The sequence below is a fragment of the Prinia subflava genome, chromosome 19, assembly GCF_021018805.1.
Source record: "Prinia subflava isolate CZ2003 ecotype Zambia chromosome 19, Cam_Psub_1.2, whole genome shotgun sequence".
NCBI classification, from domain to species: domain Eukaryota; kingdom Metazoa; phylum Chordata; class Aves; order Passeriformes; family Cisticolidae; genus Prinia; species Prinia subflava.
The window spans coordinates 12,038,821-12,057,658 of record NC_086265.1 but is presented as its reverse complement, the minus strand read 5'-3'; the positions used below and the strand labels follow the sequence as shown (position 1 = coordinate 12,057,658).

General features: G+C 60.0%; 1 protein-coding gene across 1 annotated transcript in view; it reads left to right on the top strand.

Moving 5' to 3' along the window:
* The first annotated feature begins 1,063 nt into the window (after window positions 1-1,063).
* KSR2 (kinase suppressor of ras 2) overlaps window positions 1,064-18,838 on the top strand; it is a 75,014-nt gene continuing 57,239 nt past the window's right edge. Inside the window, exons 1-4 of the mRNA XM_063415825.1 lie at window positions 1,064-1,240; window positions 7,439-7,579; window positions 8,066-8,216; window positions 15,736-16,234. Of these exons, the coding sequence (XP_063271895.1) occupies window positions 1,064-1,240; window positions 7,439-7,579; window positions 8,066-8,216; window positions 15,736-16,234 (968 nt within the window). The remainder of the gene's footprint in view (window positions 1,241-7,438; window positions 7,580-8,065; window positions 8,217-15,735; window positions 16,235-18,838) is intronic.

The following is an 18,838-nucleotide window of genomic DNA, read 5'->3' as shown; positions in this document are numbered from 1 at the left end:
TGCTGAGGATGGGGGGATGATGGGTGATGGGGCTGGGGGTGATGAGGGTGGAGGGATGCTGATGAGGATGGGGGTGTTGATAAGGTTGGGGGTGATGATGAGGATGGGGAGGCGTGGGGGTGATGGGGCTGGGGGGTGATGATGAGGATGGGGGTGTTGATAAGGTTGGGGGGTGATGATGAGGATGGGGGTGTTGATAAGGTTGGGGGTGATGAGGATAGGGGCATTGATAAGGTTGGGGGGTGATGATGAGTATGGGGGTGTTGATAAGGTTGGGGGTGATGATGAGGATGGGGGGTGTTGATAAGGTTGGGGGGTGATGATGAGGATGGGGGTGTTGATAAGGTTGGGGGGTGATGATGAGGATGGGAGTGTTGATAAGGTTGGGGGGTGATGATGAGGATGGGGAGGCGTGGGGGTGATGGGGCTGGGGGTGATGATGAGGATGGGGGTGTTGATAAGGTTGGGGGGTGATGATGAGTATGGGGGTGTTGATAAGGTTGGGGGGTGATGATGAGGATGGGGGTGTTGATAAGGTTGGGGGTGATGAGGATAGGGGCATTGATAAGGTTGGGGGGTGAGGATGAGGATGGGGGTGTTGATAAGGTTGGGGGGTGATGATGAGTATGGGGGTGTTGATAAGGTTGGGGGTGATGGTGAGGATGGGGGCGTTGATAAGGCGGGGGGTGCTGAAGATGCTGTGGGGGTGATGATGAGGATGGCGATGTGCGGGTGTGGGGGCGATGCGGGCGCCGCGGGGCTGCCGGGGCCGGGGGGTGCCGGCCCGGGGGTGTGCGGGGGTTCCCGCGCGGAGCGGCGCGCAGCGAGCGCGGCCCCGCGGAGCCGGAGCGCGCCGCCCCCGCCCCCGCCCCGCCGCGCCCGGGGGGGGGTAGCGGCGGCGGCGCCGCGCTGACGGCTCGGTGGGCACCGCGATGCTGCGGGCCGCGGCCGAGCGGGGCTGAGCGGCGGCGGGGGCCGGCGAGCGGAGCCGAGGGAAGGGGGGGGCCGCGGCGGCGGCGGGCGGAGGGGAGGGCGGGCGGGCGGGGGGGGGGGGCGGCGAGCGATGGATGAGGACAACATGACGAGGAGCGAGGAGCAGGAGCTGAGTCTGCAGAAGGCGCTGCAGCAGTGCGAGCTGGTCCAGAACATGATCGACATCAGCATCTCCAACCTGGAGGGGCTCCGCACCAAGTGCGCCGCCTCCAACGACCTCACGCAGAAGGAGATCCGCACCCTGGAGGTACGGGCCCGCCGACCCCCCCCAACATCAACACCCCCCCCATCTGTCTCCCCCCCACCCCCCCCCGGGCCGCGGCGGGTTCCCCCGCGGCGCTGCGGTGCGCCCGAGTGAGGCTGCGCGCTCTGCAGGTGGCCCCGAGGTGGGTCCGGGACCACCCAACCCTCCTGCCGGGACACACCGGGCGGGCCGGCCCCGGCCGCAGCCCGCCGGTATCCTCCCGGTATCCTCCCGGTATCCTCCCGGTATCCCCCGGCATCCCCTGGCCCGGCCGCGTCCCTCCCCCGGCTTCCTCCGCCAGCAGGCGGCATCCCCCGGCCCACCTGCATCCCCCGGCCCACCTGCATCCCTTCCCCCTTCCTGCAGCCCTCGGCCCGGCCGCATCCCCTGCTCCTGGCTCCTGCTCCAGCCGGGCTGCGTCCCTCGGCCCACCTGCACCCCTGCTGCCTGGCTCCATCCCCCCAGCCGGGCTGCATCCCTTTCCCTGGACTGCATCCCCTCGGCCCACCTGCGTTCCTTGTGGCAGGCTGCATCCCCCGGGCCTGGCTGTGTCCCTTCCCGCAGGCAGCATCCCCTCAGCCCACCTGCATCCATCCCTTCCACGGGGCTGCATCCCTTGGGCCTGGCTGAATCCCCTTCCCTGAGCCGCATCCCCTCAGCCCACCTGCATCCCTCCCAAGTGTCCCAGCTGGCTGCCTCCTCCCAGCCCACCTGCATCCCTTCCCCCCAGCCTGCATCCCCCGACCCACCTGCAGCCTCCCCCAGGCAGCAACCCCGGCCCGGCTGCCTCCTCCCCTCCCCACTCCTGCCGCCAAGGGGATGAGGCTGCCCTCGGAGCGAGCTGAGCCCCCACTGGGGTGAATTCCCGGTTCAGCAGGAGGTCTGTGGTGGGCAGGGAACGGCCAGGGATTCCCAGGGCTGAGTGGGATCCCTGCAGCTGGCACAGAGCGAGGAGAAGCGAGGCCGTGACCCTGGGGAGACGCCAGCGGGGCCGTGCTGGTGCTGTGGGGGGCGGCTGACGCGGAGCTGGGGCTGTGGGTGGGGGGATTGCAGAGCCTGGTCCCACTCAGGCCTTTCAGCTGGTCCTGCAGCCCCTCTGTGGGGCAGCTGTTGGCTCTGGACCGGGACTGGAACATCCTGTCCTGCTGCTTCTGCTCCCGAAGTTCCTGAGTGCTGTGGGAGCAACTGGGGCATCACCACATCACTGCTGTGCCACGCGTGGGGAGAGCCCGGGTTTGGGGTGCAGCTCTGCATCCCAGCTTGTGCTCATTCCTGCTGCCTCCCCTTGATCCAAGCCCTGTCTCATCCCAACTCTGTGTGAGGGGCTGGCAGCTGTTGGTCCTGGAGCAACCTTGGGAGAGGGATAACAGGGATTTGGGGTGTGCTGGAGACTTTTTGGGATGCAGGCAGGTTTCAAATCCCCAGGAGAACCTGCCAGGAGGTGCAGGACTCCAGGAGCTCATCCCACATGGAGTGATGGGCTCGTTGAGATCAGCACTGAGGATTCCATCTGTGTCCCGTGGACATGGAGGGGAGCAGGGGGGCGTGGAGGAGCCATCCTGCTGGGATGCTCCTTCCCTGCATCCCGGTGCCGCTGGGGCTGGATGAGGGGTCTGGAGGTGGCCAGGGGGGACTTTATCCTACAAATTCTCACAGGGAAGCACCTCTCCAGCCCCTATGGATCACTCAGTTCCACCCACAGGGAGCCCCAGCATTGCCGTCCCTAAAACAGCCCCAAAGCCCGGGAGCTTGGGCTGTTCCAGCCAAGGACATCCCTGCTGACCCTCTCTGGCAGTTTGTCACCTCAAACCCAGGGTGATTCCCACAAGGGGAGTGAATCAGGGCCAGATTCCCGATGCCAGCCCTGGACTGGCTCCTGGAGTTGTCCTGGGTTGCCACCAGTGTCAGCAGGAGCGGAGCTTGGCCCTGAGTCCCCGAGTCTGTGTGTCCCTGAGTCCCTGCTGCCACCACCACGTCCCAAGGACGTGACACCGGCTCCGAGGCCTCGCTCGGCACCTCTCCCTTCCCATCTGGTGGCAGCAGAGCCGGGACAGGCAGTGCCATGGCAAAGGGAGCGGTGACCTGGGATGTGGCACTGGGAGGGCACTGGAGACAGTGCCCAGCCCTTGTGTCAGCACGAGCCTGGAATAAAAGGGGAGAATCTGTGGTTTTTTGGTTAATTTTCACAGGCTAAACCTTGATTTTGCTGGATTAATGGAAGCTTTTACCTTCTTTTTTTGTTTGTTTTAAGCCACCTTAAGGTAGATTGTGCGCTCCCATCCTCCTGCATCCTGCCGTGCAGCATTTTTGGGATGGGTACCATGCTGCAGCCTGGTTCCAGTGGCAATCCTTGGAGCTGGGAGGATTTTTGGGTGTTGCTTATGCCTTGGGACTGGTTCCAGTGGGACCCAAGGCAGCAGCTGGGATAAAACACCCGGAGTGGGAATCGAGGCTGGTTTGGTACCTATGGGGCAGCATCCCAAAGGAGCTGCGTGTTCATCCCTCAGCCCTGCCTGGCCTGTGGGGTTTATCCCTGTCCAAGTGTGGCAGTTGGGCTTTATGGCTCTAAATTTGGGGTTGAGGTGTAAATATGGATAAGGGGGGCTGTGTTTGGTGGAATTTGGGAACTGCAGAAGGAAAATTTGCTCGGAGCTGGGTGATATTCCCGACTGTGCCACAGCACCGTCCTGCTGTGGGGTTAAACCCCATCCCAACGCCAAAATGTGGGTCAGGGCTCCCAGGAACTGGTGGAAGGCTCCAAGGATAACCCCAGGATCAACACTTCCCTCTCCCAGGGCTGCCGTGCTCCTGCCAGAAGCAGGGAACTCTCCCAGGATACTTTTGGCTGCCGTGTGGTGAGGATGGGAAGAGGCTCCAAGGAAAGAGCTGTGGCCATTCCCAAACCTCCCCAGGCTGTGGAGATGCTGTTCCAGCACTGGGATTTTCCCAGAGCAGCTGTGGCTGCCCCTGGATCCCTGGCAGTGCCCAAGGCCAGGCTGGACAGGGCTTGGAGCAGCCTGGGACAGTGGGAGGTGTCCCTGCCCATGGGGGGGAACTGGATGAGCTTTCAGCTCCTTCCAACCCAAACCATTCCATGATTTTGTGATTTTCACTGCCTGAACGTGTGGATTCTCTGGTGTCTTACACTACAGTGCACTTCTCCCAGAGCTGGATCCTCCCAGGGTGCTGGATGGAGACATTTCAGCTCCTGTATTCCCAGCAAAATCCCAGGGACCATTTAGCATCTCCCAAAATAAAGACTGCACAGAGCCAGAGACATCTCACAAGCCCAGCAGGACCCTGGAAGAGCCCAGAGAGGGGAAAATAGACCCGTGGCAAGGAATTCCCCAGCCCCAGGGTGCTCCAGGTGCCTCTGGAATAATGAGCCCCTTGGTGGGAGCCAGGGGAAAGCAGCTCTGGTGGCGTTTCTTGTCATGGAAAAGGATTTTTAGGAGTTTATTTAGGAGAACCTCTCGCTTCAGAGCGTGAAGGCATCCCACATGGACGTGCTGATCCAGCTGGGATGGGATGGGATGGGATGGGATGGGATGGGATGGGATGGGATGGGATGGGATGGGATGGGATGGGATGGGATGGGATGGGATGGGATGGGATGGGATGGGATGGGATGGGCATTCCCGACGGCTCACCGGGTGCCAGATGAATGAACTTCCCCCTCCTGGATTTTCCGCCGCCTGTCCCGGTCTCCAGGCAGGGCCGGTGCTGTCGCCAGCCCTGCTGACGTCAAGGATCCCATTCCAGGGGGGAGCGGCGGCCCTACCGCTCCCTGGAGACCGGCTCGGAGCCTGCCGGGGCTGCGGGAGCCGCCGCTCGCGGCCGTGCCGGCTTTGGGATGCGCCGAGGGAAATTCCTGCCCGGGGTGACGGGAAGGGCTGGGATTGGGAAATCCGGCTCCAGCCCCGGGTGATCCCAGCCCCTCTCCTCGCTGGGGTCACCCGAGGTCCTGTGGAGTGGCTGGAGTGGGGACATCGCTCCTGTGCCCGCCCCCGCCCCCGGGCAGCAGGGACGTTGTTTTCCAAGGACCCGGGGGCTTCCAGGAGCTGCTGGAGCCTCCGAAGAGAAGGGAATCCTGGCGCTTTCTCTCCTTCGTACCCGAGCATCGCTCCTGCCTTTCCCCCGGGCAGAGCTGGGGCAGGGAGAGGCGCTGGAGAGGTGGGAAAACAACCCCAGCGCCACAGGAAAAGCTTTGGATCCCCTCCAGCAGCATCCTCAGCTGGAACAGCAGCAAAATCCAACAGCAGGAGGAGGGGGGATCCGCGGGATTCCCACCCCTCTCCTTGTGCCCCCCGCCCGCTTCCAGGTGGGGAAACTGAGGCACGGAGGAGCAAGCAAAGGGAGCTGGGAAAGGGGAGCCCGCGGGATGGGGCTTTCCCTGCGGGATGCGGCCGCCTCCCCTTTCCAGCCCCATCAAAACACCGAGGACTTTTGGGGTTTGGGGCTCTTTTTCCCCCGGCTGGAGCAAATCCATGGATCAGAGCACCCGGGGGTCCTAGCAGGGTCCTTTTTAAAAACGACCCCTCCTGTCACTCAAGGGCTCTGTGGGGATGGGTTTCCCCTGCCTGGAAATGAAATTTCCTCCGTTTCCCCCACTCTTTCCCCATTCCCAGCTCAGCTCTGGGTGATGGGGGTGGGGGCTGCCCTGTCCCCAGCTCCCTTCCCGCCCCAGGACCCTGATTTTGGCGCTGCTGAGGCCGTGGTGGCTCAGAAATCACCTTTATTCCCGCTGGGATCCCACCTGGGGAGGCAGAGTGGAGAACAGGCTGGGGCGGGATGTGGATGTTTTAGGAATTTCTTGTCCTGGTGTTTTGCTGCAGCCGTGTCCATGCAAGGGCGTTTTTTGGGAGACAGGAGCTGCCTCTGGCTGTGTTCAAGGTGCCTGGGGCTGCTTCAGCTCCCAGAGCCTGGAGTGTATTTGGGATTTGTGATCCAGGCTGATCCTTAACCCTCTGATTGTCTGTTTTGGGGGAGTTTTTCCTTAAAAAGCAGCCCTGGAAGTGGGGCAGGGCTCTGCAGAGATGCAGCCCTCCCCAGGTCTGGGTTTGCTGTTCCTGCCTCATTTTCGGGGGTTAATTTTCAGGAATTAATCTCTGGTAGCCAGGCTGAGGATGGGGAGAAGCTGCCATGGGGGGTGACAACCCCGTCCCCAGCTCCTGGCAGGGCTGTCACCCTCCCGGGGGGTGACAGGGGGTGATTTTGGGGGTGATGCCAACCCCTGTGGGCGTCACTAGTGGGTGCCACAAGGGAAAGGACTGGGAGAGACAGGAAAGCTCCCAAATCCCGCAGTGGGGTTCTCCCCTCACCTCGGTATCCCAAACCATCCGTGTTTTACCTGTCTATTTTTGGGGTGTGCGGGAGCAGAGGCACAGCACCATCTAGTGCTGCCGGCACCGGGGAATCTCCCAGCTGGAAAAGCGGGAGCAGGAAATCCCAGCAGCTCCCCAGCCCTGCTCCACATTCCCGGGAAAGGAGGGCAGGCGCTCCGCAGCTTTATTTTGGGACTTTTATATTCCTGGACTGCGGCTGGGAATGGCCTCGGCCTCGGGGTGGGAGGATTTGGGGGATTTGGGAGATGATCCGAGCAGGGATGGGGCTACAGAGGAGCAGAGAGGGAGGGGATGGCTCTGGAGGAAGGAAGGAGGAGCAAGATTTGGGTTGGTGAGGGGGGAATGAGGAGAAAATGCCACAGTCCAGCCTTGGAATGTGATGCTGTGGTTGTAGGGTTTTATGGGGTGTACAAGAGGGGAGTGTGGCTTTTGGGGGGTCCTTGGCACCAAACCTGGGTGTAAGAGAGGGGACTGTGTCCTTCAGGGGTCCTTGGCCCTGAGGCTGGGGGTAAAAGTGGGAAAAGTGTCCTGTGGGCAGCTGGACAGAGCTGGGATGGGGCAGAGTTTGTGGGAAAAGTGGTGCCTGTCCCCCCTGTGCCCCTCACACTCCCCAGGGGATTCCCAGGGCTGTCCCCCTGAATGAGACCCCAGCACTGAGTGGGGGGTGAAGGAGCTGATAAAGGGATTTTTGGGGAGAGAAATTCCCTCTTGGACACCCAACCTCGATGCTCTTGTCTGCAGGAGCTTGGCAGGGATGTTTTGGGGCAGAATTTTGATCCTTGGGATGGGGCAGGGTGAGAGCTGAGCCCCAGCTGGCAGTGGGGGGGTGCCATGAGGGGTTTCCCTTCTTTTCCAGAGCAAGCTGGTGAAGTATTTCAGCCGGCAGCTGTCCTGCAAGAGGAAGGTGGCCCTGCAGGAGCGCAACGCTAAACTGGAGGGCTTCCCCCAGCTTCTGCACTGGTTCCGCATCGTCGACATCCGTAAGGAGGTGATGGAGGTAAGGCTGGGCGTTCCCACCTGGAAAAGGAAGGCGGCTTTTCCCGGGGTCTGTGGGTTCTCGGCCCTGCCCGCCAGTGGGTGTCACATGGGCCCCTCTGTGGTGGGGACATCCCCCGTGTCCCCGTCAGTGTCCTCCTGCCACGTCCTGGGCACTGCAGCTGATGGGGGTGGCACCGACGGCGATCCCACCTCCAGGGAAAAGGGAATCCTGTAAGAAGCTCACAGCCCTGTGTGTTCCCAGCCAGGGATGGGCTTTCCTGGAGCTCCCAGATGTTCAGCTGGGTCTGGATATACCCAAAAAAATAGAAAAACTGGAGAGAAAACCCGAGTTCCTCCCAATTTTCTTGGAGATTCAGGTGGGAAAGGGATGGGTTTAGGTCCATGACCTGAAGAAAGTGGGTTCTCACTGGTGTTCCCCGAGGTTTAGAGGGTGCTCAGGGCAGTTTGTTCTTCCTCCCTCATTCCTGACCCATTCCCCCCTCAGGAGATCGCCCCCGGGCAGCTCAGCCTGGAGGATCTGCTGGACATGACCGACGAGCAGGTCTGTGCCACCGTGGAGAAGTTTGGGGCCAACAGTGAGGAGTGTGCCCGGCTGAACGCGTCCCTGTCCTGCCTCCGCAGCGTCCACAAGTCCGGTGAGTGCCCCCCACCCCCGGGGCTGGCCGGGCTGGGGCACCCTCCTCTTGTGGTGCAGGTGTTGACAGAGTTGCTGCATCCCTGGGGCTGGCTGGGAACTCACTTCCCACAGGGAACCTCTGGGAGCAGCCCTGGGAAAAGGATTTGGGGGTGAGAGCTGGGACCTCAAACCCCCCTGCCCTGGCTGATCCCCAGTGTGGGCAGCAGGAAAGGAGAGGGGGATTCTGCCCCTCCTCCCTGCCCAGGTGAGACCCCACCTGCAGAGCTGCCCCTGGCTGTGGGGTCCCCAGCATGGGAAAGATGTGGAGCTGCTGGAGTGAGAGCAGAGGAGGAGATGCTGCCAGGGCTGGGGCCCCTCTGCTCTGGAGCCAGGCTGGGAGAGCTGGGGGTGCTCACCTGGAGAGGAGAAGGCTCCAGGGAGAGCTCAGAGCCCCTGCCAGGGCCTGAAGGGGCTCCAGGAGAGCTGGAGAGGGACTGGGGACAAGGGATGGAGGGACAGGACACAGGGAATGGCTTCCACTGCCGGAGAGCAGGGATGGATGGGAGATTGGGAAGGAATTGTTCCCTGGGAGGGTGGGCAGGCCCTGGCACAGGGTGCCCAGAGCAGCTGTGGCTGCCCCTGGATCCCTGGCAGTGTCCAAGGCCAGGCTGGACAGGGCTTGGAGTACCCTGGGACAGTGGGAGGTGTCCCTGCCATGGCAGGGGTGGCACTGGGTGAGGGCCCCTCCAAATCCAGCCCATTTCGTGACTCTTACAGGCTCCCCTGACCCCCCGTGCCTGCAGGAGCTCAGTCAGGAGGCTCAGGGGAAAGCTCTGGCAGCCAGCAGCTCCAGCATCGCTTTCCGGCTGGCTCGGAGCGGAGCCCCCCATTCCCGGAGCCCTTCCCAGGGAATGCCCCGGCCCCGCCCGCCCTTCCCGGCGCTGCTGCGCGGCTCCCGGTGCCGTGCGGTGCGGGCTGCGCGGGTCCCCGGGCGGTGGCAGCAGAGCTCCGCTGCTCGATCGCTCCGCACGGCGCCGCTCCGGCTGCAGCCGCGGGGGCAGAGCGGGGCCGGGGCCGCCTCTGCCCGGGGAGGGCGCGGGGGATGCGGCGGGGACCGGGCAGGGTCCGGCTGTGCTGGCACCGCGTCCCAGCCGAGCCTTGATGGGTCACAACAAAATCGTTCGGCTTGGAAAAGATCCTTTAAGAGCGAGTCCAGCCATTCCCACTGACCCATGTCCCCAAGTGCCACATCCACACGGCTGTGAAATCCCTCGCGGGATGGGGACTCCAGCCCTGACCTGGGCAGCTGTGCCAGGGCCTGATCACCCTTTCAGTGAAGGCATTTCCCCCAAATTCCACCCTGCCCCTCCCCTGGCCCAGCCTGAGGCCGTTCCCTCTCCTCCTGTCCCTGTTCCCTGGGAGCACAGCCCGACCCCCCCGGCTGTCCCCTCCTGTCAGGAGCTGTGCAGAGCCACAAGGTTCCCCCTGAGCCTCCTTTTCTCCAGGTTCAGCCCCTTTCCCAGCTCCCTCAGCCTCTCCTGGGGCTCCAGCCCCTTCCCAGCTCTGTTCCCTGCCCTGGACACGCTCCAGCCACTCTGGCACAGCCCATCCCCATGGATGGCCCCACAGAACCAGTGGGAGGACAGCTGCCAGCACAGGGGTGACTCTGGGGCAGCAGCAAACCCCTGGGATTAGGGAACCCCAGACCCCCATAATTTGGGGACCCCAGACCCTCTGCCTGGCTCCTGTCCCCTCCAGAGGGGCTCCTCCAGCACAGCTGCATCCCGGGGTTTGGCAGGCTGGGAATGAGCCCAGCTGGGCTGTGCAGTGTGGAGCAGCCCCTGGGGACAGCAGGGGACAGTGCTGGTGATGTGACACGGTTTCAAGGAGGGGCAGCTTTGGGGCCCAGCAGCGTCCCCGGAGCACAGAATGTCCCAGAGAGGGATCCCGGAGAGGCCTTGGCCGCACCCACCGGTCCTGGTGATTGGATCCTCCCCAGGCTTCCCACACGGCACAAAGTGGCAGTGCCACCCCGTGCTGGGGACAGCGGCAGTGGGGCGAGGTGAGGCTGGCTGAGCCCAGCCTGCCATTCCCTAGGGATTATCCCCCCCTCCAGCTCCCCAAATCCAGCTGCTGCCCCCCCTCCCGTCGGCATTTCCATGAGGTCTCTCTGCTATTTGAGGAAGGGCGGCGGTGCCTCCCTGGGAGCCCCGGGAAGGCCTCAGCTGCTCTTTGTTTAAACACCTCTGACTTTTAAAGGCTGCTCCCAACAAATCCCTCTGTCTGCTCGGCCCAGGGAATTCCCTGCTTTGGAAAAATCCTCCCTGGCCTTTGGCTCGGCAGCTGCAGGGAAGTTTCTCTGGTTCCTCCAGAGTTTTCCGGCTGGAGGAGATGGGAGCACCAGAGGTCTGTGGGATGCTGCTGCTCCATTTGCTCCCTAATGGGGTGGCTGATGGGGCTGCAGCGTTCCTGGTGGTCCATTGGATCCCGGCAGGAGCCATCCAGCCAGGCATGGAGTGTTTGTCTTTCCCGGCGCTCCATTTAACTCCATCCATCATCCCCTCTGTCCCTCGGCATTGCCGGGGTGCTGCCGTGGCCGTTCCTGCTCTGCCAGGGCTGCGGGATCGGGATCCTTGCCAATGCCAGCTGCTGTGGGTCCGAGCCATGCTGGAGCTGCACTGTCCCCTGGATGACACAACCCTGGGGACAGGCAGGGGACAGGCAGAGCCCTGAGGAGCTCCCAGGCAGTGGAGGAGACGGAATCTCCCTGAATTTCTTGAGGATTTGGGTGTGGGAAGCTCCACCAGATGGAGCTCCCTGTTCCCTGTCTGGGCCAAACAAATGGCTCCATCCCAGGAATTTCCCCTCTTTTTATCCCCTGGGAGAGCAGGAGCAGAGTCCCTGTCCTCTCCTGCCGGCGGGGAGTTAGGAACAGTGGGATTTCTGGCCAGGGAAGGGTGGGATGCTCCTTGCATGCCTTGGGCTCAGGAAGGGTGGTGGGAGCCGATCACTCCACTCAGCCAGGCCGGCTCCAGGTTCCCTGAGGCCCAGGCAGTGTGTTTTGGTGGGATGTGGGATTGGCATGGGCAGAGCAGCACTGCTGGGACCTTGGGAATGTCCCCTGGGCTGTTGGGGACTGAGCAGTGATGGGGTTGGGGCTTTGGGGTGCACTGAGGGGGTGCTGTGCTGCTTTTATCCATCCATCCATCCATCCATCCATCCACCCATCCATCCATCCATCCATCCATCCATCATCCATCCATCCATCCATCCATCATCCATCCATCCATCCATCCATCCATCCATCCATCCATCCATCCATCCCTCCATCCCTCCATCCATCATCCATCCATCCATCCATCCATCCATCCATCCATCCATCCATCCATCCATCCATCCATCCATCATCCATCCATCCATCCATCATCCATCCATCCATCCATCCATCCATCCATCCATCCATCATCCATCCATCCCTCCATCCCCTGGGTTCCAGGGATTTCTAGCTGCATTCCTGGCTCCATGGCAGTGAGGCTGGCACAGCCCTGAGGAGCTGTCTGGAGTTTCTGGATGGGGATGAAGGAGCATCCCAGGATCCAGTGCTGCTCTCCTTGGTTGCAGTGTTGGGATTTTACACCCTTTGGGATATGATGGCCCCCAAAGGAGCCCCAGATGCACCAGCAGCCTCAGAAATGCCTTTTAATCTGTGTTTTAGCTGCATTTGATCTCCTTGAGAGGCAAGAGATCATCCTCCTCCTAAAAATGTAATTAATGAACAAGCTGCATCCTCCATAAAAGCCGGAATTCCTTGGCAGGAGCCGCAGCGGCCAATTCCGAGACGCCAAGATTTGTATCCATAAAGCAGGAATAAGGTTCAGGATTAACCTTTCCCATCCATCTTTATTTATTGAGTCGTTAATTAGCAGCCTCTAATTTCCCAGGCTGCCCCTGCCTGGGCGGGGAGCTGGAGGCTGCTCCATGGAGATGGATTTTGCCAGGATGGGCTCAGGAAAGGAGGCGCTTCCCAAGCCGAGCGTCCTGGGGGCAGCAGGGAAAACCGGGAGCATCCCATAAATCCGAGTGGTGAATCCACTTTACAACCCCCCTGCTCTGTGGTGTCACCAAGGCTGGATTGGATTTTCCTTGGATGTGGCTCCCTGGGAGCAGGGTTTTGTTATCGGGCCCGATCTCGGAGCTGGATTAATTTAATATTAAATCTGAGCGGAGCTGTGGCCCAGGGAGCCGATGGGGTGTGACTGCTGAGGGGTGTGTGGGGTTATGAAGTGTCCTGCCGGGAAAAACGGGCTGGAATGGAATATTTGTGAGTCCTGGGAAGGCTGAGGCTGGCCTGGGGACAGCGCGGGCTCAGGCAGGGGCGGGAGCAGTGAGGGAAAATCCCGGTTCGGGAGGAATTTGTGAGCTGGTGTGCTGGAGAGGAGGGAAGAGTTGACCTTCCTGATATCCCCGTGCTGCAAGCTGGGTGATTCCAGAGTCTGTTCCAGAGTCTGCTGTCCTGGGATGTGAGTGCTGGGACCATGGGGTTCCCAAAAAACCTGGGCATTCCAAAATCTCCAGTTTGGTCATCCGGGAGCAGCTTCTGGGGAGGGAAGGAGCACTCGGAGTATCCCGAGGAGCAGCTGGGATGCAGGGCTGCCTCGCCAGCTCCCGTGAGAATATCCAGTAATTCCCAGCCTTTTACTTTAGGGAAAACAAAGCAAGCCTTGCTCTTTGTTGTTTGGGACAGGTGGAAAACGGGGGGAATTTTCCCATCTCTGGACCCATGAGCTGCATCCCAGTGCTGCCTCCCCTTCCCAGGAGTTTGTTTTCCTGTTGCTTTTTGATGGAGTGGTTTGGGGAAAGTTTCCCTGATGAAATGGGGCAGAGGGAGGGATCTGATGGGATCCATAAACCCAAATCCATCCACAGGGAGCATCCACAGGGCCAGGAGAGGTGGCCCGTGGGACCGGGGGGTGGCCGTGGCTGAGATCCCAACAGTGACTGATCCAGTGTCTGATATTTGGGATCGAAACAACCCAGGGGAGGTCTGAGCAGCAGCCAGGCCGCCGGTCTGAGGACAAACGGGGCACAGGGCCCTTCCCAGCTCTTCCCGCGGTTTTCCAGCCGGGAATCGGAGCCGCAGCAGCGCCGGGAGGGAGCGGACCCGCCGCCCTTTGGAGCAGGAGGAGCTTCGGGATGTTTTTTGTTGGTTTTTCCCCTCTTAAGCGCATTCTCGGTTTAAGCTGATCCCATCAGGCGCAGTGCTCGTACCTGCCGCCCTCCCGCTTCCTGAGCTTTCCCGGCTTTTCCCGGCTGTTTTTAGGGGTTTTTAGTGTTTTTAGGGTTTATTTTTTTATTCCCGGGAGCATCGGCCCGAACGCGGGGCACGGCGGGGACACGGGGGGCGCAGGGAGAGCTTCCCCCATCTTCATTAACGCCGCTAATTAGCACCGGGCCGGCGCGGAGTTATGCAAATCAAGGCGAGCGAAGCGGCCAATGGGAAGAGCATGATTTGCATATCCTGAGCTTTTTCAGAATTTAATTTTTTTTGTAAATATTTTTCTTATTCCTATTTTTAGCTTAATTTCTTTTTATTAATTCATCTTACTAATTAATTCTTTTATTTTTAAACATTTCTAGCTTTTATTATATTTATTTGAATTTCTTATTTATTCTTATTAATTTTAGTTTATAACACTTTTACCACTTACTTTTAATTTATTTATACTTTTCATTCATTCTAATGAATTTGTTTCATTTTTTAGAGTTTTTAATTATTATTTTTACCGTAGTTATTTTGATTTCTTTTTATTTTGTTAAATTATTTTAATCTAAAACCATTAAATTATTATTTTAATATTATTTAAGTTATATTTTATTCTGATTAATTAGTTTTAATTTCTAAAAATAACGTTATTTACTTTTATTTCTTATTAATTCTAATTAATTCATTTCAATTTTAAGGGTTTAAATATTATTTTCTCTTTTTATGCTTTTGTTGATACATATTTTTCAATAGTTTTCAATTATTTGGGAAATGTTTATTATTATTTTAAAAATATTTTACAATTACTTGGGAATTTTTTACTGGGTTTTTTTTTTCATATTTTACAATTATTTTGGCATTTTTTTATCCTTTATTTTGATGTTCTCCTCTGAGAAAATGATTCCACCAAAGTCCTCATGCCCCATCCTCCACCCCTTGACTCGAAGCTTTCTTTCAACCCGAACCTTTCACTTCCCAAGCCTTTCCTTCTCCTCTGGAGTTGAAACATTCCCGTGGAAAGGCAGGAGTGAGGGGAGAGGATCCAATCCCCAGCCCAAGCAGGGAGTGGGAAGGAGGCGCTGGAAAATGAGGAAATTCGGGGTTTCCTTGATGGGGACAATGCAAAGGCCTCAAGGGGCCTTGAGCTGGGATCAAGGACCAGATTCCACCTGGATCATCCTGGGATGCTCCAAAGGTGCTGCCAGCTGCTCTGTGCTGCCGGTGGTGATGGATAATTAGGAGTGGAGAGGAGCCTTTGTTAATTACAGCCCCCTCATTATGCAAATGGCACAAACGGGGGTGAGATGGGGCGTCAGCCTGGGCCAGGGGAGGGTGTCCCCGTCCCAGCGGGGGTGTCCCATCCCAGGGCCACCCTTGGGGGTGGCAGGGGGAGCTGGCGATGGTGGGGACACGTGGGGACACCTCCACCCCTGGCAGCTCCCTCCCTTGGAGCGCTTTAGGCTCCAGATGGGATCTCCAGAGCAGCTGTGGGGTCCCAGCCCTGGCAGTGCCCGAGGCTGGACGGGGCTTGGAGCAGCCTGGGATGGGGGAGGGGTCCCTGCCCAGGGCAGGGCTGGCACTGGAGGATCCTGTGGGAATCTCCGTGGTCTTCAGGCCACCCACCCCTCTGCTCTGGAGCCAGGCTGGGAGAGCTGGGGGTGTCACCTGGAGAGGAGAAGGCTCCAGGGAGAGCTCAGAGCCCCTGCCAGGGCCTAAAGGGGCTCCAGGAGAGCTGGAGACGGACTGGGGACAAGGGATGGAGGGACAGGACACAGGGAATGGCTTCCACTGCCAGAGGGCAGGGATGGATGGGATACTGGGCAGGAATTGTTCCCTGGCAGGGTGGGCAGGCCCTGGCACAGGGTGCCCAGAGCAGCTGTGGCTGCCCCTGGATCCCTGGCAGTGTCCAAGGCCAGGCTGGACAGGGCTTGGAGCAGCCTGGGACAGTGGGAGGTGTCCCTGCCCATGGCAGGGGTGGGATGAGGTGACCCTGAAGGTCCCTTCCCACCTGAACCATTCCAAGATTCTGTAACACAGAGAAGGTTCTTGCTGGGCTGCAGTGCCAGGATAGAATCAGTCATGGGATACGGGTGGGAAGAGGCCTCTGGGATCCCCTCATTCCATGGGCAGGAACTCCTTCCACTAAACCAGGCTGCTCCGAGTCCCGTCCAACCCTCAAACCCCTGCAGGGACGGCACCTTTAGCACCCCCGGGGCCGGGCAGGGCATTCCCGGCTCTGCCGCACCGCATGGGCGCCTCTCTGTGCTCTCCGCAGGCGGGAGCCTCTCCAAGCAGGACTGGACCATCCAGTGGCCGAGCACGGAGCCGGGCAAGGAGAACAGCCCGGGCTGCCCCGCCGAGCCGGGCCCCTGGGGCAGGACGCACCCCAGCCCCAAGCCGCAGCCCAAGTGCGGGCAGCACCACTGCCACGCCGGCTCTGCCCACGGGCCCGTGTACACCCACGTGGACCGCCTGACCGTGGAGGGCCCCGCGGGGCTGTGCCCGCCGCTCGAGTCCGGCCACCGCTCGCTGCCGCCGTCCCCCCGGCAGCGCCACGCCGCGCACACCCCCCCGCGCACCCCCAACATCGTCACCACCATGACCCCGCCGGGGACGCCCCCCGTGCGCCGCAGGAACAAGCTGAAGCCCCCCGGGACGCCGCCGCCCTCGTCGCGGAAGCTGATCCACCTCATCCCGGGCTTCACGGCGCTGCACCGCAGCAAATCCCACGAGTTCCAGCTGGGGCACCGCGTGGACGAGGCGCACACCCCCAAGTAAGTGGTGCCCCGGGGCTGGTGCTTGTTGGGGGGGATAAACCCCATCCCGGCGCCTTGGGAAAAGTGCGTTTATCCCCAAACTTCGGTGTTTTGTTTGGAGGTTTCCCGTGGAAATTCCTTTTTGCGGCTCCTCGCGGCGGGGTGCTGTGGGATGGGGCCGGTTCTGCTCCGCCGGGATCTCATTTTGGGTGGGTGGGGGCACCCAGGGGCTGCGGGATTGTTGTGCCGGAGTGTGGGATGGGAGGGCTGGGGTTCCCGGCTGCTGGCGGGAATGGCCGGGAGAGCTGCGAGAGTGCACGCTGGAGGGAGAGGGGAATGATCACCTTCCAGCTGAAAAGTGGATCTATGGATCCATAAATCCCTGTGGAGAGGACAGTTTATGTGCTGGAGACCCCCGGGATCTTTTCCCTCCCTGGCGGCGCTCTCCAGGCTCTGCCGCCTCCCCGCTGCTCCTGCTCTGCGGCTCCGCTGCCGGCAGAGGCTGCTGCTGTGCAGGGAAAGGATTCCCTGGCATCGCTGCATTCCCTCCCTATCCTTGTCCATCCCTTTTGGTGGCGCCGTTCGGAAAACCTTTCTCCTGACGTGGGGGTGGCAGAGGGGACTGTGGCCGCTTCGGGACATCACCTCCCCTCCCTCAGAGCGTTTTGGGATGGAGCTGGCTCCCAAAACAGGATTCCAGGACAAACTGCTCTTTTCGTCCCAAAATTTGGGGTTCTTGGGGATAAAAAGGCTGTGCCAGAATGCAGGGAAGAGTCCCCTGAGGGCTGTGGAGGGAGCACGGGTGCGCTGGCACAGCACAGGCTCTCCGGCCTATCCACGATTTGGGCAGCTCCAGGGAGACATGGAAAGGGTTAAATGCACTGAGGTGCTCCCAGTGCCTGACCTGGAGCTCCCCTTGTTGGGGCACAGGGCACCAGAGCGGGTTTGGGGGTGGCAGATGTGTCTGGTGGCCCCAGCATGGCGGTGTCCCTTGTCCCCCAGGCTGTGGCAGCGTCACTGCACGGGATCATGAGGGCGATCATCCACCCTCCTCTTCCCCTGGGAATTTTGGTGTCCAAATGCATTTAGCTTTTGGAAACAAAGCCATTTCAGCTGGGAAATGCCTCCTGGAAGGCCACCCTCACCCTCCTCCTCCAGCTTAGGCACTGGAAATAGAAGTGTTTGCTTTGTTCGATCCCCTGGAGCACCCCTTGGAGCAGCCTGGGATGGGGGGAGTGCTGGAGGGCAGGGCTGGCACTGGAGGATCCTGTGGGAATCTCTGTGGTCTTCAGGCCACCCATCCCTCTGCTCTGGAGCCAGGCTGGGAGAGCTGGGGGTGCTCACCTGGAGAGGAGAAGGCTCCAGGCAGAGCCTTCTGTCCCCAGGGCACATCCTGCATTCCCAGGGTGCAGCCTCTCCCTTCCCCTGCTCCTGGCAGAATTCCAGCCCAAATCCACGCTCTGCCCTCAGCTGGAGAGGGTCTCACTGAGGGCAGAGCTCCCCCTGTTTGATCCCCAGGTTGGTCTTGGCCATTCCCTGATGATCCTGAGTTGAAATTGCCCGGCACCGCTGGGAAGGGAGCACTGGAGGCGCTGGGAGAGCGGGATGCAGTCAGGCAAGGATCAAAGGAATCAAGGTTTGGGCTGGAGGACACCCTAAGGCTCATCTCATCCCAGGGCAGGGACAGCTTCCAGCACTCATGGCCACCCTGCCATGGAGCTGGGACACAGCTTTGGACCATCAGATCTTCTGGCTGCTGATTCCCCAGCGTGGGGATTTCCTGGAATTTCCTACCAAGGGAAGGAGCGGGGAAGGGCGTGGAGGTGGAAGTGTCACACGAGAGACACAAACAGTGATGTCCCCTGTGCTTCCATCCCTCTCCACCTCCCTGGCACGGGGTGCCCAGAGCAGCTGTGGCTGCCCCTGGATCCCTGGAATGTCCAAGGCTGGACAGGGCTTGGAGCAGCCTGGGACAGTGGGAGGTGTCCCTGCCCAGGGCAGGGGTGGCACTGGATGAGCTCTGAGGTCCCTTCCCACCCAAACCCTTCCATCATTCCTTTGCCAGTTTCCCCAGTGTCTCCAGTGCTCCCCTCCCAGTGGTGCCGGGCAATTTCAGCTCCTGATTAGGGAATTAATCAGGGAAAGAGCCAATATTGACAGGGCCCCGTGGTGCTCCAGGGGCCGCTGCGCCGGCTCGGATCCGGATTCCTGCAAACCTCTTGGAGAAGCAGGGAAGTTCATTTTCTCTAATGGCACTTAATGATTTTGCAGGAGACAACCACTAAATCCTGCCTGCTAATCCCATTAGCGGTTCGGGATTGTAATTAGTGCATTAAAGAGGCAGCAAGGCTTGTTTCCCTCTTTTTTTCCAGCACAGCCTTGCTGGAGTGGGAGCTGTTTATTAGCCTGGATGAGGTGGAAAATGCCTGGCACAGATAAAAAGTGGATTAAAATTGAAATATTTTCAGGCTCTTCTCACCTAATTGTTATCTTACGGCCGTGGCCATGGAATTTGAGGATGGGGTTTTTTTAATGTCACACTTCCACAGTGTCCCTGAAGTCCAGTCCTCTGTGCTTCCTGCAGGAGGGAGCTCATTCCTGGAAGGGGATTTGGAGCCTTCC